The sequence below is a fragment of the Diorhabda carinulata genome, chromosome 12 (assembly GCF_026250575.1).
Source record: "Diorhabda carinulata isolate Delta chromosome 12, icDioCari1.1, whole genome shotgun sequence".
Lineage (NCBI taxonomy): Eukaryota > Metazoa > Arthropoda > Insecta > Coleoptera > Chrysomelidae > Diorhabda > Diorhabda carinulata.
This window is the reverse complement of record NC_079471.1, coordinates 4,690,530-4,710,993: the sequence shown is the minus strand read 5'-3', so window position 1 is coordinate 4,710,993 and position 20,464 is coordinate 4,690,530. Positions and strand designations below refer to the sequence as shown.

Here is a 20,464-nt window from a genome sequence, read left to right as displayed (position 1 = left end):
TATTGATAATAATCCGTAGTTTCTCCTATAACGTGGTACCCCCATACTTCATTATCTCGTTTTATATTTCGTCAATACCTTGAGTTTTTTCTCCAAAGATATGGTACATCTCTCAATTTGTTCCTCATCTTGATGTAAGTTCCCTGTTGAAGAATTTGTTGTTGTTGAATCATAGATTTCTCTAAAATACCTCTCCCATTTTTCCATAGTGATTTTTGTGTTCTGTATGTACTCATTTATTGGCTTTTTTCTATTCCTGAGTATCACTCGATAAAATTCTCTTCTCATTTTGCGAATATTTTCATATGGACAAAAAATTTCAATGAAAATAAATCTATATCCGGAAATATTTGTCTTAACCCTGTATGTATACACCTCCTCTTCACTCTCTTTTGTAATGCGAAAGCTTTATAAAGGGTAACGTGAGGTATCAGATGTGAAACTGGTGTGCCATGCGCGAGAGAACTGAGAGATCTAGGACCGGATCTCGGGAGATGACCCAAATATAGTGGATTAAATTGATTGTAAAATTAAGTCATCGTTCAACAGCGGGATAATATAAGCACGTCTATTTATTATATAGAACCGCATAAACAAACGATGTTAGTTGATATTGTATATTTAATAAAGTTATGAATAAAGATAATATTAGAAAGATATAGTTTCCAAAAGAGAATTCTGAGACAAGTAAAACAGAAAAGTGAATATATACAAAAACTTTACGTTATTTTGAATTTTGTTAATTGGTAAAATAGCTCCAGGCCTAAAAGACTATCAACGCTTCTTGGTATATCAGCACCCAGTGGGACCAGAATAAGATACAGAAAAGTATGTTAGATACCTCTAAAAGAACATTCGAAGAGCGGACGATCCACACCAATATTCAGCTAAGAAAGCTGGTAGATTTCATCGGAAAAGACCAAGCCGAGGAAACAACTGGACCATGGCTAGCTGTTAGGCATTAAAAAGAAAATGAAAAGATACAATATGATCGTTCTTTAGAAGGTCTATCTATCCTTAAATATTGGCAATATCTCTGGTAGGGATATTTTACTTGTTGACAATTGACCGATAATTCTACACTAAAAAACCGTTGAAGAGTTGTATTTAAAAAATGTCTTGCGGAATTTTTCTGAAGAAAACTTCTCAGTATCTGTGTAGACTATTTTTTGTAGCTCATTTTGATTATTACTATAAAAATAAAACAAACTACCAATAGAAATATCAATCAATCTATGAGTCTATAATTAATGATATAATTGGTGTATTGATAGAAATTAATGACAACAATTATTAGTTTTTTTTTTCAATATCAATAGTTAGTACATGCTTTTTTTGTCTATATATATATATTCAAAATACTGACCATAACCTTGAAATGTCTTCCTCGTAGAAGCGTCTCCCAAATAAGTAGTTATTATTAATGGGGATTTGAAATTAAATTGGCTCAAACCGTCACGATATATTATGTCAGAGTTTTTTACAAAGTAACGTGCAGATTTTTTCATTCAATTTAAAATTATAAAACACGTGATTACACAATACTTTGAAACCGAAAATCTCCTTGTAACTTTTTCGGTTTGAGATTTGGACGCCATATGATTTTCTATCCCTGGTATTTCTATTTTCCAAATATTTTTCAATAGAAATTATTCATTAATAAGAAAACTGGGATTATATTGAGGTATATCGAAGAAATTTCCACAGAATACCAATACTTTCAAAAATCATTCATCACAAGTAAGCAAGAAAGCAACAAAAAATATTGGTTTTAAACCAGCAGACTGTCGGTAACTACTTGACCATGAGCGATATGAAAATCGCGTTCTAACAGTATCGAGTTCAATTAGTGAACAAAAAGTTTTACGTCAAGCAACAAATTGAACTTGTTTAAAAATAATTTAAAGCGATTGTTTTGGAACATTTCGTAAAATATTTTTAAGATAGAGATGAAGTATTTAGTCGGTAGTGGAGATGAATTTTCTAATGAAACAAAATAGAATTATGAAAGTGAATATACTAGAAGAATTTGTGAGGAGACAGAGGCCCAAAAATGACACGTAGGTAACAGTTTAACTATTCAATAATGAAACCTTATACAATCACAAAGTTAATATTCAGTTTCAAGACGATAAGTAAATTTTTATTTCAACTTTCAAGTTGTGTGTGATGATCAGAAAAAAATTTTTAATATATTATTTACTTGGGATTCAATATAATTTGACCCATGTGCTTGATTCAGTATAACTGTTTAATTTCAAGTAGTCAACACGATCTAAACAAACATCTCTACTTCAATTAAAGGAGGTTCCAACAGTGATGGGTTCGTGTTGGTTAAAGATTATAAAAAAGTCGTTCGTAGAGAAAAGCGTAGAGCGAAATATGATCAGAGCATACTGCTGGAACAAACCTAAAGCCGGGTTCAAACGACTAGTGTACTTGGCTATTAATCTCGTTACTTATACAATAATTTGTCACTCGTTGGAATCAGGATTATTTGTACACTTGTCAAGTACATATTTGTACAGGCGCTCTGTCGAAATGCAAATAATTGGCTTTTACTGTGACTATTCATAGTGTTCTAGACTTAGCAGAAGAACAAACGTCTTATTTGTGTTTTATTGAATTGAAATGGAGTCATTTTGATGGCTAAACATAAAAACTATAAAAATCGTAATGCAGTTAATGACGCGTGGAAGAGAATTGTATTCATATGATCACATATCTGTCCAGTGTGTTATGAATAATCTGGATAAAAGAAAAAAGATTCGTTAATGACCACATTAGGAAATAAGATTTTAAAGTAGATGTTCGCGCTCGCGTACTTGTCGTGTGAGCGCCCTGCTGGCCATCACATTTCGGAAATCTCGTATATTTGCCAAGTACTCAAACAATTATGGTTTTGTTAATATTAGAATAACGATTAATATTATTTTAAGAGTCTGTTTGTAAATCAAAACAGAAAGAACAAAAACAACACGAGAAATCGCACAAACCGAAAAGACAAAAAACTTCACCTTGACTAGACGGCGATGCAAAATTTAATTAGTTTTAAATGAACCATTTCAGTATTGTGGTTTGCAATTATCAACACTAATCAAAACTGACCATTAATGTTAGTATAGTAGTTAATATACTATATCAACATTTCGACCAAAATTCGTTAGTTTTTTGTCGAAATAATCCAGTAAATTCCAATTAGAATGTTCCTAGTGCACTTTTAATTAATAAGAGATCTAAAATTTACAGAATATTGAGGGAAATGCTGTCACGTTTTGAGCCTCTATGATTAGTTATTCTTTTTAATACGTTCTTTGCCGCAATGATCCAATTTTGAATACATACAGGCCCTAAGACATATAGAGACAGACTATACGTATATTCACACTAATTATATTTAAAATGGCCGATAAACAAAATGTCTGCCATGTGTCTACATCACGCAAATACCAGAGTAAAAATTTCGTAATTTTTTGCAAACACTCTGAGATATTTTTACTAAAGTATGAAAAAATTTCTTTCCATTAATAATGACTCAGCTCACTTTTCTTTAATCAACAATTTCTTTATTTTAGTATGGATTTATTCTCTGTTAAACTATTCATAAGACATTTTTTGGTTATATTTCAAAATTTTCACATTTATGTTGTGCTCCCAATATTTCAATATTTTGGCTATTTTCCAAAATTTTAACTTAAAATTTGTACACAAAACTGCGAGAACTATTTCCAAATATATTTATGTGCATTTCCTAGTTTCAAAATATTTTGATATGATTCGTAGCAACAAAATTATCATACAATATGGACAATATGCGAAATTTACGGATTTCATCGCTTCAATATAAATTATATAATGATATTTTACAGTATTTCATCATTTTTATAATTTCTTCACTCTCCGGACGCTTCTCTCATTTTATTCCACTTTTTGCTTCATACAGAGCATAATTATTCAAATTATACTTGTTTGACCTTGTTTCTGGTGAACCAATTCACTTTAAATCTATCTGCACTCAAATTAAAGATTAAAGCGCCGCAATTACTTTTCTTTAAAGGTCACATTCACGCCATTGTCAACTAGTTCAAAATGTCTTTAATTTAACATTATACCGAATAGCTTCAATCGCAAAATGAGTTCAGACAAGCGAAGAGGTATAATAGGGAGCAATTTGATTTCATATGAGACACAACAATTTTGTGCTAAGACATTTCTATTGGTTTATAATGTTGGTTTTAAGCTAAGAATTTATATTGTCAAGTTATACTGTTTTGACTGAATAAGAAAGCGTGTATTAAGTGCATCATGCGTTTTGAATCAAAGTGAGTAGATATTATTTGCGATAATGTCTCACTATACTATGTTTCTTAATAATTATTGAACTGAAAAACCCAGTAGTCTTCATTATGTTTCTAACCTAATAATCTCGTTTGCATTTCCTTTGTATCGTTAAATGTTAAAAATGGTCCTGAAAATCCTAAAATGACTACTAAGTCGACATAGACATCCTCCTCATAAAGCTACCGCTGACTCAGACTTTGTTTTCTTTTTCTTTTTCAAGTAACTAATTTTAGATTATTATTTCCATTGCATTCGATGTCATTCCCGAATAAGTTAAAATTTTATGTTCCATTTTCTGAAATTTAAAAATAATTTGATCCATTTATATCGTACTGTACTTGTTCTATAATAAAATTACGATATTTGTTTTATATATATAGAATTTCATTATAGAAAGTTTTTCTTGTCTTTATGTTATCAATTTTGTGGACGTACCTCCTAAATTCAAGCCTGTTCTCGTTTATTGATCGACAAGCGAACCGAGCCAGACCTTTGGATCCCAGCATCGCGGCTACTTCTCTCAGTTCGCGACATAATCTCAGTAGGCGAGGTGCAAAACCCTCCCCACCCGTTAAACCATCCCCAACGAGTGTGAGTGTAAGCACGGTGGAGATGGGGTTAACTCCATATACGAAAGTTGAAACCTCTTCAAAGAGGATCTGAATTTTTTAGATGTGCGCCTACCACACCTACCCCTGTAGCCGGGGGTCGCGCGGTTTGACCAGTAATGGAGAGGATCCGGTATATTATTGCATTGTTAGTTTGTAGCAAAATAATTCATGTTTTTATAGATGTTTGCATGATTCAATTTTAATATTGTTGACATTGAAACTGGCGCGATCAAGAGGATAATATCCCTTTTGTTTGATTGGAATTTCAATTATTATCTATTCAAATATATATTGTTCGTTTATCGTGTTATCAAGTCTCATATATTTCGTAATCAAGTGGAATAAATACGTCATACTATTACAAGCTTATGCGAACTGATTTAAATTATTTTTTTTTTCGAACAAAATTAGTATACATTGAAACATATTCAAAATGCAAGTATTGCAAAATCCAATCTTGATATCAATTATGACTACATCTAATAAAACTACTTTCATTTATTAATAATAGAAATCGTATTTTGATGAATGGAATATTTTATGAATTTACCGTATTTTCTTAATTAAATATTTTGGATGAAAAAAATTAAAAACTGAAACGTTCAATCTCATAATTTATTAAGAACTAATTAGTTATATTAAGTGATTAATTAACAAATATTCATTATAACTTTCTAACCTAAAAAACCATTTAACAAAAAGTGAATCATTTCATATATACCATACAGGGTGTTTTATTAACGTAGACCTTAAGCTAATATATTTTCATTCCATTTTTTCAACGAAATCGCGTAGAATGTGTTATTAAAAGATTAAAAACCATTCATTTTAAAATTTAAATTGATTTCCAATCGAAGTACTGCATTTAAATACCAGTGCACTCATCCCAGGGTTGATTCCATAGGGAGAAATATCTCTGAAAGATTTATTTGAAATGTCAGGATTAGTTTCAAAACCATTTTGTCGAATAGAGTCACACGGCGCTAAATCTAGTGGATAAAACAGATGTTAATAATTGATAAGATAAGAAATAACGTTTATTGACCGTTTCGAAGGGTTTTTCCTTCTTACACTGTTTCGTAAACGTTTCATTAGTCCTATGTTACATTTTCATCTGTTTTTGAGGTCGAAAAATCTCCCCAAAGTTATTTCATCTTAAATAAAAAAAATAACGAAAAAAAGATCCTCAATATCTGAGAAGAACCGTTTTTCTTTTTGTATCTGCGTTCCTTTTTTGTTTCTTCTTTTTTCTTTTCACAAAAACTCCAGCCCTGCACAGGAATAATTCCTATATCGGGGTCAAACCTAAAAAATCCATCCAAACAAAACCAACGAACCTCTCTCTGAAGTTTGTAAATTATTATTATAGATAAATTTCATCATTTAGTCAACATCTTTGGCACTTGTTTAATGAAATGTTTCAAATAATTCCGCTCTTCATATTTGAGAATCGGTTAGATTTTTAAATATCTGTAAACATTCGATAGTAGGCCCAGATGATCATGGAGTCATGGATCAGAAAAAAGTTTTTAATACTCTTCACTGAAGAAAAAGTTTATTTGTTGACGAATTTGTTGGAATGCTACACGTTATACGTAGCCCTAAATTAATAAACTATCTTCTGATCAAACCTCGTCAATTTAATTCTCACCATAAAGCTGTAAACAATTAATTTCGATTGACAAAGTTTCACACACTTATGTATAACGTTATCCGTAATCTTAGATGGTTACATCAACTAGATCAATGTAATTAATCCCATCAGTTGGTATTAAACCGTAAGTGTCGTATTTCTGCAACATTTGGTTTCACACAACCGTATAAAGGTGTTCGTTTAATTTGGGTTGAATAACAAACATTTAAATTAATGATGAATGATCAAATATTATGATATTTCCTCTAGGGCTTTATCCCATTCTCGTTTAATCAAAAAAATCTTGTGGACAGTTCTCTGGATTTGTTTCTTTGAAGATCGTTAGTACTAAAATACTTGATACTATTAATGCATTCATTAAATTAACTACAAATAATTTAATTGATTTTTCTTATTAGAACAAAGTTCTAAGTTGATTTCATCCTTATTTTGATATTCAAGATGAAGTTGATCTATAGAAGACTCAAAGAAACGTCAAAATTTATCTTTTTTTAAAAAATTATCAAAAAAAACTAATTGTAAAACAGAAGAGACCTAAAATTAAGAACATTTAGATGCATTAATATATCAAAAGGTCTAAGAAATAAGGAATTAAAGAAATTTATACTTAATACTTTACATTAATTAAACTAAATTCAGTTTCAAATTCGAATCCAGCTGCTTCAATCATGTTATAAAAAATTATCTCCCTCCAACTTATTTCTATTCCTAGTACTCGCTAAAAATTCAAAAAAAAACTAGTTTCTTTTTATGGTAGCAATCAAAAATAAAAATAATTTAATTATAGTTGTTTTATTCAAATTACTTGATACATATTTATTTCACGAGATCGGAAAAATACTTGTGGAGGTTGTTTTCTTAGAAAAATTATATTAATATCAATAAACTGTTATATAATCGTAAGCGACCATAAAAGTGAGATTTTGGTAAAATATAATAAAAGTAATGTATTATACAGGGTGTTTCAATAAAAGGTAATCCCACCTCTAGGATAGATAGAAAACTGAAAACTATTTGGGGTTTACTCACTAAAAAATTTTCGTAACGCCATCTGTATTCAAGATTAAGGGCGTTGAAGAAGCTCCGATTCATTGGCCTCATCGATCATACGATTTTATCTTGTGATTCTTTGTTTAATTAATAAGTCAGTATCGAGTTTTATCGAGAGTGCTTTTTTGGTGTAAAGTTAAATGATGTTTAACCCTCCGACAGGCACAATGTAATTCATCTGAGAGATCAAGTACACAAACATGCAATAAATTTCATTGTAATAAAGAAACAATATTATTGGGCTACTCAAGTTCAATAAAATATTTATTAAAACAAATTATTTTACAATAGAAACAAGTTTTATAAATATAAAACATTTTTGTTCAAACAAAATTGCGGCTTAATGAAAGCTTCAGTCTGTTAAGTATTTTCATTAAATATAATTATATCGACAGCCATTTTAATTTGCTTTCAATAAATATGTTTGTGTAATTCACAATCATGTTTATCATTTTCTCCGACATAATGCATTTCCTGCCCGGGTTTTGAGTTTTTTCTGATCCTTTCGCAATTTTATCTTCACCAAAATAAACATCGGTACAGCATTCATCTTCTTATGCGTCGGCATCGGATTCGTCGCCATTATCTTCATTTTCCAACACCTCTTCTTCATTAAATAATAATTCATGGATTGCTACCAGGTAGTATGGTTTCTGGGGGTTAAAACGTTCCCGCCTTTTTGCCAACCTTCTCTGACGGCATCGTAGAACGTACTGGATCTAAAGTGGGAGTAGGGTCGGCAATGAGGGTAGGAGTCAGGAAGATAGCTGGAAGCTCTGCTCTCTGTTCTGAAACACTGAAACTTGGTTCTCACAGATTAAATGCGCCCGACGGAACTGTGTAACTAGCACCCTCTATGAATGTTAGACATTAAATCAAATTCATTGCATGTATCAGCTTCCAAAATATATTCGTATAAAATTCAAATACAATGTTGCCAGTAGTTGCTGCAAAATCGTAAAAAATGTGTGTAATTGGTTTTTATTCAACCTTTTTTTGAAACAACCTGTATACATGTCAGTTAAAGGTATTCAGAAATCGTAAAATATAGAACAAAATTTTTCTTGTAGATCTAATTAAATTAAATTTAATAACCTTTGTTGCCTTCTCCAACTCTAATCAAGTCCTCTAAGTACCACTCAGTCATTGACACCTCTTGCTGTTGTAGAGGGTTACTTGGTATCAAATCTATGAATCTCACCCTTCTGTGAATATTGTCCCACATATGCTCAAAAGATAACAACGACACGGGACGTGCGTTTTCAGGCATTAACTCAAAGTAATTGGGTGGCTCTAAAATCTCTGTACTGCACCTTTGAACAGTGTCAACGATCCTCTAGTCATACTGTGTGAGCCCTGATATTGCACCCTACAAAATGATACACCTTCCTCTAGAATTTTTTGAGGTTTTATGTTGTAAGGAAGCTATCAGTCACCATTTCTTCTACGAGTATAAACAGATATTCTCTGTCTGAATCTGGACTTAAAAACCTGTTCCCTTGATTAGTTGAGAGATGTCAGCTACTTTGGCTTTAAATCCAGCATTTCTCGCGATTTGTTGTTGTCTTGTGAGTTTACCATTAAGCATTATAAAACAATTGAAAACTCTTTATGTCGTTATGGGATAGTTAATTATTCATACTTTACCATAACGGTTCCATAATAATTCAATCAATCAGTACATCCTACAAAGATCGGTCATACGGATTTGCAATAGTAACGAGAATGACTTAGCTCAAAAAAAAATCAGCCCAACTAAGGAGAAAGCAAGTATTAAATCTCCGAAATAAAAAAGAAATGTTCGCATAAAATTATCTTTCTGTTGGTTAAACATTTTGACTCCATTTAAAATTATAATTTGACAGTAGTAAAACACACCTAGAAAAGAAATTAATTACATAAATCAACTGGAATAATTGAATGGGATATTAATGCCTACGTAGAAATAAAACAAATTTATTAATTTTTTATTTGTTCGTAACTGTTGATGTTATCCATAATATGGAATAAATTTATAAATATCTTTACAGGAAATTCAAAATTACTCATCAAATTTTGTTTCATATCTTAGTAGATGTTTTTTATTGCTAAGATATGTTTTGATAGAATCAAATCGAATTACCAGCTAAGTAGCTGGTTACTTCAAGAGAATGTACTAGGGCCTTGGGCTTGCCATAGCATAACAAGAGGTGGTCAAAAAACTGGTCAGAATTTAGAACAACATCAAATTTTAAGTATAGAGTTCCAGTTGATCTTTTTTTTATGGAATTAATAACGAAGATAAGAAAATTGCGACCGGGTGGATAAGACCTAGATTAAAGTGTTAATCTATTAAACGTGCTGCTACTTTAGATCGATTTGGAAATAATTTGGATTGCGCAAAGTGAATTCCAGTGATGGTGAGAGTCGTAACCATACATAGTTTACAGATACAGAAAAAGTATAAAATGGGCAAATTAGAACGACGTTTCCAAAAAAATTTGTACGGAAATTCTATGACGGCTATTAGAGACGATCTAGTTTCCAGGAAAAATTAGCGGTTCCAAGAATTCCAATCGCGAGAACAGTTACAGAAAAATTGGTTGTGACATTTCTTTAAAGTGAAAGAAAGCATCGGTTTCGGTACAAGCAATCTCGTTGAAGATGCAGTTGGGTAGGTCAGACACGTACAAAATCTTGTTCGTACTGTGATGAGGCTACAGAGGACTTGTTTGACTCTTAAGAGCCTATTCTAGAAAAAACTAGAGGTTGGTTCAGTCAGATACTTTCGAAGTCCTAATGATAGTAAGATAAGGCTATAGAGAACATTATGTGGTTTGATTTCCAAAGGGGGGCTTATCGTGATCGTCGAGTGGATATAGCAAGTTAAAGATTGCAATTTATAAGGTCAACAATAGTTATTTGTATGCCAAGGACTGAAAGTCTGTTCAGAAAACTAAAAATTTGAGGTTATGTAAAATGATCGAAGTGAAACTGTTGAGTTGTCTACTCCAGAGCGTTCCGAAAGTGTTTTGTATGTAAATGACTACAGAAGGAACAACTTTCAGATGGCGTCATCTAAAAATGTTATTAGTGGTGTACAGTCATTTTAAACGAAATTATTCTGAAAGGGGGGACAGTTTAGTAAAGCAAGATAGGTTACTATTCTTTTCAATCGAATATTCTGGAAGTTTTATTGGGGTCGACAGAAATATTCAGTAAAATATCAAAACTTTTAGTATAGATCTTGTAAATTTTAATTTCTGGAATAAATAATTGAAACTAATAGAAAACCAGCACGCCTAGTTAATTCCTAGCAAATTAGCGTATTGCATTTTGAATACTGGTACTGTCTAATACCCATTCATTGCTATAGAAATCAGCATTTTATTGTGATATTACTACTCTTGTGAAATGGTTATGAAACGAGCGGTAATTCATTACAAATAATCGAAGATACAGCTGCAAACAATTTAAAATAAAAATGTTATAATGAAACTAACAATGAAAGATTCCATGCAAATGAGAAAAAATTACGGAATGCAATTAAACATCGAGTTGAAATTAATTAAATAAGAACAATGACATATTGTGCGATATGTTCATCTAAAAATAAATTATTCTTACATTGGTCAATGTGTTGCGGGTCTACTATGATGATTATTGAGTTTATAAATAGACAATATCTCTTAAGCTGACTCTCCGAATAGTGGAAGTATTTTATTTCATTTCTTGCTTCACATTGATTCGTTGTTTGTTAGTAAATTCGCAAACACGCGAACAAATTTTTGTTTGAACTTCATCAAATCCTTTTCAAAAGTAAAGGTGAAGTTTCCGAAGCCAACTTAATGTGAGCTTGATAAGATAATTAAGGAAATTGCTCATCAGCCACCGCGAAGTATTCTATCAGGACGACAGTTCGATAGTAGGCAAAAATTCAGAATTGGTTGAATCTGTTAATTTAGAGAAACTTGTAGATTTTTTAACACGCTTCTATTAGCTTCACCTGTATGTGAATTTGTGAACTTGTGAGTTTGTTTGTAACTCTCTTTGAGATTAAAAGCATTACTGTTAGTATATCCCACCACTTTGATTGCGTTCGTTAACCGTACAAACGTCAGGCGTAAACCTCCGGATTTGCCGATCGTGGTTTCAAATTCCGTTCACGCTGCGAAAAAAAGTTTTTTCGGTAATTTTTTTAGAAATTATATATATAATAATTCGCTTAATTCGTATTGGAAATCCTCAAGAAGTTCATTTTTAAAAAATATTATGTACAAGTATAATTTCTTGGTAAACTTATTTCAATTTCTTTCTTTGGGAGTCACAGAACATGTCAAATGTGGATTATTTTTCTCTCTCCCTCATGACATTCAGGAAATGATTGATAGCAATGTCGCTGTAGAGATCAACAATCCTATTGACATCAGTTTGGTTTGTGTATCATTTTTAGACTGTTGCTATAACATACTCCTACTTCTTTAAGATATATTTTATGGTCAGTATTCCTCTTTTTAGAAGGAAATACATTTCGCTGAGTTTCTTGATGTTTTTCATTCAAAATTGTTTGGAGTTCTTTTCAATGACATCGTTCACCTCCAATTCCAGATCTCTCGCAGTTGTTATAATTTAATTTCAGGCGTTTCACCCTATTCACATCCGTCTGGTTGAACCAGGGATGAACACAGCTGTCGTTGAATGATGTCTGATCACGCCTTTTTTTATAAGACGAATATCTTCCAGTATGTCAATTTTTTTATCATAATCAAAACGTTTTAAAATCATTTTTAAGGAGAATTGGCAGATACAGATCCGAGTTTCAGAACGAATTGAGGGCTGGTGTCGAGTGTTCCGTGTGCCGAGAAGTTTTATTCGTTATCCGAAAATTGTTTATTGTCCAAACACAAAAACCGTAGGACTTTTCATTAATCGATCAGCTACTGTATTTTATATTCGTCGGCTATCAAAGCAGTTTCAAAATATAGGGTACCTAGATATTATGAAACTCAGTAGACGTATTTCGGTCTTAATCAAAACATGACTTGATGTGAACCATTTCTAAGAATTTTCTTTTTCGTCTGTTTCACTCGGTTGGCATTTTCATAATTGAATGCATGTGTTAGATGACCGTTTAATCTATTTTCTAAATACTTAGATGTCTGCCCTATGTAAACAGCGTCACAATCATTACGAGGTGCTTGATATATGATATTATTTCTTTTGTTTTTGAATGTTTTAGATTCTAGATTCATTAATTTCATTTATATTTATCTTTATAACAAAATAGTTTATGAAACTGTGTATTCATTTAAGAAAAAAAATACTTACTGGCCGACACTAAATTTCTATGAACAGAATCGTGTAGATTGTTCGCACAGATGAACTTAAATAATTCCAGCTACATTTTAACCAGAGAATGTTCATTAAATTGCCTTGAGTATTGTGTTATATTTGACACCACTACACAAGGTTGTGTGCCAGTAGAGTTTGAAAACCAGGACAATTTTCCCCTTTCTGGGAATTTCGTAATAGTTACCCTGAAAATAGGATTGTTCAGATCATGTTAATTAAATCAAATGTCGGTGAATAAACTTTAAAATAAATAATCATCTGTTTTAAATGTTTCTATGTATCTATGAACACTTTAAATCAGAAATGGGTCTATTTTTGTCACTAGTAAACTATATTCTAAGGTTATAACAATAAAAATAAAGTTTAGTCATCAATTTTTCTAGACTAGGAAGTCGTTACGTAATTTATCTTCAGATAATACCGTTGACATTGAGAAATGTCTCGATAATATATTATAAAACCTATTTTTGGTAGGTTGGGTGTTACGAATTAGTGTCTCATTTTTTACAGCTGTTTTATGATTCAGAACACTTTTATTGGATTGATTTACAAATATGATTTGATTGGTCGAATGCAATAGAGTCAAGAAATGAAAGAAAAAATAAAACACTTTGAGTGAAATAATTACCTGTGAGAAAGATGAATGGAAAAACTAAATTAACCGTTAGATTCTTGGAGATAATTCGTAGTTAAAACTTTGTGCGTCACACGAAATGAGACTTTCAAAAATCCATATTGATTTCGTCAAATAAGTTCATGTTCCAATCTTTTTGGGTGCTAATTAACTGAAGTGGCACGAGAAATCAAATTATTGTTGAACTTTTGTTCAATGGCTCTATATACTATAGACTTATTTCTAGGCATAAAGGTAGAGGTTTTATACAAGGAGTTTTATACCAGAAGTACCTAGCCCACTAAAGAAAACACAAAAATGTTGGAAAAAATATATTTATTATACCAGTGATGTTCAATACGTTTTTTTTTATAATAAGAATCGTCAAACTCCTCAATTTAGCCAGTAACTACCCTTTCGTTGTGAAAAATTTTTAACCACCGAGCCATTTTTTGAAATCTGGAAACAGAAAATCATCCGAGGGGCTAAATCTGGCGAATAGGGTGCATGAAGTAGTAATTCAAACTTTATTTCATTAATTTTGGCTATTGGAATAACGGATGTTTGAGCTGGCGCATTGTCTTGATCAAACAACACAATTGCGGCCGTTCTTGCTTGATTTGTTCGCACAAACGTCGCATTATACTTGCCGTTGATAGTTTTTCCTTTTTCAAGATAGTCAATGAAAATTATCCCAGGCGCATTACAAAACAAACCGACGTCATGACCTTGTCTGTAGATGGAACGGTCTTTGCCCGCCTTGGGCGCTGGTTCTCCCTTTTCAGTCCATTGTTTTGATTCATCTTTTGTTTCGGGTGTGGAGTGATAGACCCACATCTCTCACTGCGCAAAAATCATTTCTTGTGTCTTAATTTTAATATGCGATGTACCGCACTTTTTGAAATGCTTACTATGTCTATACCATTTGACCTTCAATTATTTAAAAATGTTATTAAAAGTGAATATAAGAATATATAAAGTTGAGTAATAAAATATTTATTAGAAAAATATTTTTTTGTGGTTTATTGGTCCCATTTTGAGATTTCTAAGCCTTACAGCTGATGTGTGCTGCATTAAAAACATTTCTACTGAAAGACTTGACGTGGTTTAAAACTTTATCTATCTAACTGAGAAAAATTATCTACTCCAACAGCGCTTTGGTTCGGCGAGCCATTTTTTATTTGTTGTATTTATTCTGTTTTCAATCACTTTGATTACACGGACGATAGATAGCGGACTAACACATTGAGCAAGCACCACATCAAAAGAAACAATTCCAACATCAAATAATCGTACTAACCCCAGTCTTTCAAAGGGAAATGTTTTCTATATCAGGGCAATTCAAAAAACAAAACCATATCTCTCAAAAAACTCCCCAAATAAATCGCAATGGATTTTTTCTTTTTTTGACTTCTAAAGCAAGTTGCCAAATGTTGTCATTGTTACTAATAATCTCAGATACAGGTTTTGTGTCAGTAAATAAATTATTCAGTTCAAATAAGTTGATAGAGGATGGGAAATTCAAGGAGGAAGACGTTAAAAATAATGCTACTGATCAGTACTGAAGAACCAGATTCGATTGTTTTAAAATATGTTGTCCCATCATAAAATATAAAAATTATTATAAATAATAAATATTTTACAGTATATGTAAGTAATGAACTGCTTTCTATGGGGTTTTCTAAAGAATTATTTTATTATTAGTATAAAAGTGATGTGTTGATTATCTTTACTTCTAACGTTACACAAATGAGATATTTTTTAGAAGATATTTATAGGAAGAGTTATTAAATGATAGATTTTATTCATATTGCGTAATACCTGAAGTTAATTATAGTTCAGTGTAGCAGCTGTCGTTGAAATTTTAAAATTTCAAACCGCTAATAGTAAATTGATCAAATAATGTTAATTATGTACTTTCGGAGTAATCTATTCCTTTTTTTAAAGCGTATGTCAGGCAGATGTTAAATATAGAGTGAAAAAAAAATGGTTCCAATGCTGATTTCAGTTAATTCATTTCGGAATCATTTAGAATCAAATATTTTTCTATAGAGCTTTTTATTCAGTCATAGAAATAAAAAGTTATCACTTTTGTATATATTGATAGAATTAGTGGGAGGATTTTTCCCATAAAAACTGCGCATGTACCTTTGTTTTTGGGTAAAAGTACTTTTTCCTTTTTTCGAAACCAAATAAGTAGAAATTGAATCGACATTGCTGATAAACTTTTTGATTATTCCTTAATCTCAGTATATTGAGTTTTGTTTGCTCAAAAATTCGTCCCTATTGTGTTTTAAAAATACTAAAAACTCCTTAGAATTTGTGAAACGATTGTAAACTTTCTAGCACAACATATATACAATAAAAAAACATTGCTGTTTACGCAGATTGTATAAATTAAGACCTTTCCATTGAGATGTGGAAAATTCCAAGATCTTTTTGACTTGTCCTTGTAATTGAGTGAAAATATATACAATCCTATTGTTAATCAGTTAGATGAAAGAAATTGTAGTTTCTCCACCAGGCACGTTCAACAACGTTACAAGTTTAAACTTTCCACGTCAAAAGAGGGAACCTTTTGAACTTTAACCTTTTTTTCATTACGTCACTACATTCCATTAACATTTAGGGTAAACACTTGATAAATAGTATGGTGAAATGTCATTACGCACCAAGTGTTTTCGATGACTAAAATAGCTCGTAAAATAACATCGAGGAAACAAGGGTGTTTTGTATTTTGTAATTTTGACTGAGTAGGATTGCAGCTATTTAATTTAAACATAACTTTCAATCAAATCAATGTTCACAGCCGTAGCTATAAAACTTATTCATAAAAAATATAATAACAAATAATGAAATACGAGGTCTGGCTATTAAATAACGAGACTACGCGCCTAGAGAGCGCCTTAGACGGGTGGGGTAGTGCTGTAAACGCCGATAAGAAACTGTTAGAAACCTAACCTAACCAAAAAATCCTGACCAAAAGTATTTGGGCTTTCCAGTACTCGAACACCGGACGTACTCACTATATTTGGCACAGTACGACTTTTTTTTATTTCCGAAGATGAAATCTGCTTTGAAAGGGACCCGATTTGAGTCGACGGAAGCTGTGAAGCAAAAAACGGCAGAGCTCCTAAAGGTACTCACCAAAGAAGACTTCCAGCACTGCTTCGATTAATGAAAAAAACGTATGGAAAGGGAGTATATTGAAGGGGACCATACGAATGTAGAATAATTTTTATAATAAAACTCTTTTTCGTAACCAGTCTCGTTATTTAATAGCCAGACCTCGTATCTAGATTCCAACTTTTATATCCTGTAAGAAGGATTTTAATTTTGATAGGTGACCATAATTGAAACCAGGATTTGGTACTGTGAACTCAAAATAGCAAATATTTTAGTGAACTACAGCCAGTGATAGTTGTCCGAAGCTAGGACAAACCGAATGGCCTCGAAAAAATCTGTTCGATCAAAACAAAACAACATCAAATAAATCAATAAAAACAATTGTCAAATTTGAGTAATCTTAATTGTAAATTCATTGTAAATCATCGTTAAAGCAGAAATTTGACTAAAAAAACTTGTTTTTGTTCACTAGATCATTGATTCATTAATCGATTTAGAATTAATATCTCCAATATTTGTGACAAACGTAAAATAAGATATACATAGCTAGTTTTCAAAATATTCTCTTAGTACATCTTCAAGTTTAAACTTTCCTAGCGTGGCGTCATAAATTTAACGCTTACCGTTTAATTTATTCTTTTCATAGAAAGCAATTTTACTATATGCAAATGCTAATTTCAATAGGCGACAACGTTTAAATTTTTTTTTGTTAGCCTTATTGGTTCATCGTGATGAGAAAAAAAAATTAACCGCTTCTAACGTTAATATAATAATTGTCTAATGTATGGTGAAAGCGTGATCAAATAATTTATTTCCAATCCGGTTATGCTAGAAGATTCGAATATTTTACGTTGCCAAATAAGGTCAAACCGATAGCAAGTTACTATAATATCAAAAATTAATTTTGCTTCATACCAATAGCAAAAATAAGAACTTTTATCTCATATTGCTATCTGTATATGTTGTGCCTTTCTACAGAATAGAAATTTTTAGTTATAGATCCATCAAGTTATAATTTATCGACGAAGAAAACTGTTTGTGTGTTTCGATAGAAAAGTAACGTCTTTAGGTACTAGAAAATTGTAAATTTGCTGTAAGGTATTGAAAGATTCGAGTCATAATCAAACTTGGACATTCTGATTTATCTTTCTTGAACTATTAAGCTGGTACCACACGATGCGTCCAACGCTGGGCACTGGTATGATTGGACGAGTTACCTGTATCAACCAGTTTATTTTGAAAGAATGTATATCTGTTGTATGCTGTTCATCACTTTTTTACCACGATTTCATTTCTTTAGGTGAGTTTAGGTTAGGTTACAATGTTGGACGCATCGTGTATTACCGGCTTTAGATGATATAATTCCTCAGTTTTAATTAGTGCTTTCTATAACCACATCAAGATATGAATCTTAATTTCAGCAGCACTCACAACATCGCAATCATTTCCAACGCAATTTTGTCCAATTTTCAAGTATGTAATTATTTTTTTCAACCTATCATCAACATAAATGACCAATTTAAGATTAAATTATATTTTTGTGCACACAAAACATTTCGAACACCTTGAAAGAATCGTTCAAATTTATTAATTTTGTCGTTTTTCCATGGCCTCGTGTCAGATTTTTATCTGATTTTTGTTTAATTTAAACGCAGATATTCACGTGCTGCTAATCGTAGTTCCTTAATATTGAATTATGAAGATTTCCTAACCTCCTCTCAGTATTTGATCGGATAAAGTTGCTTCCTACCTTCCCTACAACGAAATTTAATCAAATCTAGTCAAAAAAATTTTATCTACTAGCCCTTGTATTAGTAAATTTCACACGTCAGTGGCGGCTCGTGAAAAGAAAGGTAGTGCTAAAAATCTGATCATTAAAAACAAAAAATTTTTTGTTAAATTTGGAAGATATTCAGTCCACAGGGATTGTGAACCTTTAGGCTGGTGTTCTGGAGATCTTTTAATAATCTGCGAGTGTGTCTGTAGATGAACTTGAGGCTCCTAGGGTTTCAAAAAACGACCGGTAGTCTTTCCTTGTTAAATAAAAAACATCATTAACTCGTTTATTAAAGTTGACATTATATAAAATTGACGATAACTTAAAATCGAAACCAATTTGGTCCTAAAAATATTCAAACTCATATCATTCTATGTCATGGAAAAAACTTTGGCCTATTAGCCCGTCGTCGTATGGTTGGCATATTCAGGAATTGTTTGTTTTACCGACTAATTCCGATTGAGAGCTAGCCCACTATCAGATCCTTATTTCTAATGCTATTCAGAAAACAAAAACTGCTTTAGAAAACAATTATCCGCAAAAATGGTAAATTACGTATTCAAAACATGAACTATCTTGAAGCAAGAAACAAAACTTAAAAATTAGAAGTTGGAATACCCACATTATTCAAACACTCAACTTAACTACAATGAAAACGATAAAAAAATAAAAGAAGTAATTTCATATAAGAAGCTCTGTTATAATAATTGTGATGCTGTTTACATCGGACAGACATCTCAATATTTGGAAAGTAGATTGAGTAGTCATCAATCCGATAAAAAACTGCATTAACAAACTATGAAATATGAAAAAACATACATTTAATTCAGAAAATTCATGTGAAAATTTCATATCCTGTTGAGCACTTCATAAAAGAAATTTAGTCAGTGAAGGACAATAAACGGTTGACACGTTCTTTCTGTATATCCACATCTGGCTTATTCGCTAGATTTAGTACCACGTTAATTTTGCCTTTTCAAAAAAATGTGCTAAGAGGGAAATTTTACAACAGAACTGAATAGATTAAAACCATTCCGAAAGAAACCTTCTAGAAATGCTTCGAAGTAGAATAATTTGAATTTTCTGTTACTTTTCTCATTTTGTTTTCAATTAAATAATTAATCGTATTTGTAGGTTAAAACTTATGATATTAGTTTCATTACCTTGCAAAAGCCTGATCTAATGCTTCACCATTATTTAGTACTCTGCACGATTATTTTTAGCAATCAAGTTCTTCTAAAAGTATTTGAGAACCCTGAGCAGCAAAATGGTACTAAATATACTTGTTCAGCAAAAAATCCTTGAATCTCTCTATACTCTATTCTGATTGGATCACCATGGAGTCAATTTTCGAATGATGGAATTTTTGAAACTATTTTATTTTCATCAGTCTTCAAATTGATACGACAATTTAAAATGGGGGAAAATCAAGTTCAAAATTTAAAAGCGTGATAAAATAAAAGTGAAATGTCCTTGTAATTGAACGGTATGCATATTACTATGAACAAAAATATCCATACCGTGGTAACGTATTCCATTTCCATTGGCTGCAATCGCATACATATTGTAGCATGCATTAACGGTGATTATTCCAAAAAATCACAAATGCTAGTATCTAAATATACGTTTACGTTTGGCTGCGGTATATAATTGTTGTAATGGCTACAGGTAATTCATAATGTAAAACTCCAAGTCACGAAAGTATTAAAACTAAAAGGAACTTACATGAGCATGCAAACTCGATATTGAAAAATTAATTTATTCAGTTTGTAAAAAATAATAGTTTACCGAGTATATTTCAATGTAATGTCAATCTATCCAAAGATCAATGAGCCATTTCACTAATACGTCAAATTAATATTTCACTATACATGACTGCATATCATATTTATGGTTTCTGTATTCGTGTCATATTTACGAATGGGGAGCTCATTGTCCAACCGCGCGAAATTTTTCTTGAA

The 20,464-nt window shown here is 31.5% G+C and overlaps 1 protein-coding gene across 4 annotated transcripts in view; it reads left to right on the top strand.

Annotated features, from left to right (window-relative positions):
* The window catches only part of LOC130899944 (dual specificity tyrosine-phosphorylation-regulated kinase 2), a 178,564-nt gene that overhangs the window by 99,586 nt on the left and 58,514 nt on the right, over positions 1-20,464 (top strand). Inside the window, exon 1 of one of the 4 annotated variants that reach the window (XM_057810142.1) lies at positions 4,846-5,097. The exons of 2 other annotated variants lie outside the window; for them this stretch is intronic. In XM_057810142.1, the coding sequence (XP_057666125.1) occupies positions 5,014-5,097 (84 nt within the window). In that variant the 5' untranslated portion in view covers positions 4,846-5,013. Of the gene's footprint in view, positions 1-4,845; positions 5,098-20,464 lie in introns of those variants that run through there. One more of the 4 variants, XM_057810143.1, reaches the window with a different exon arrangement.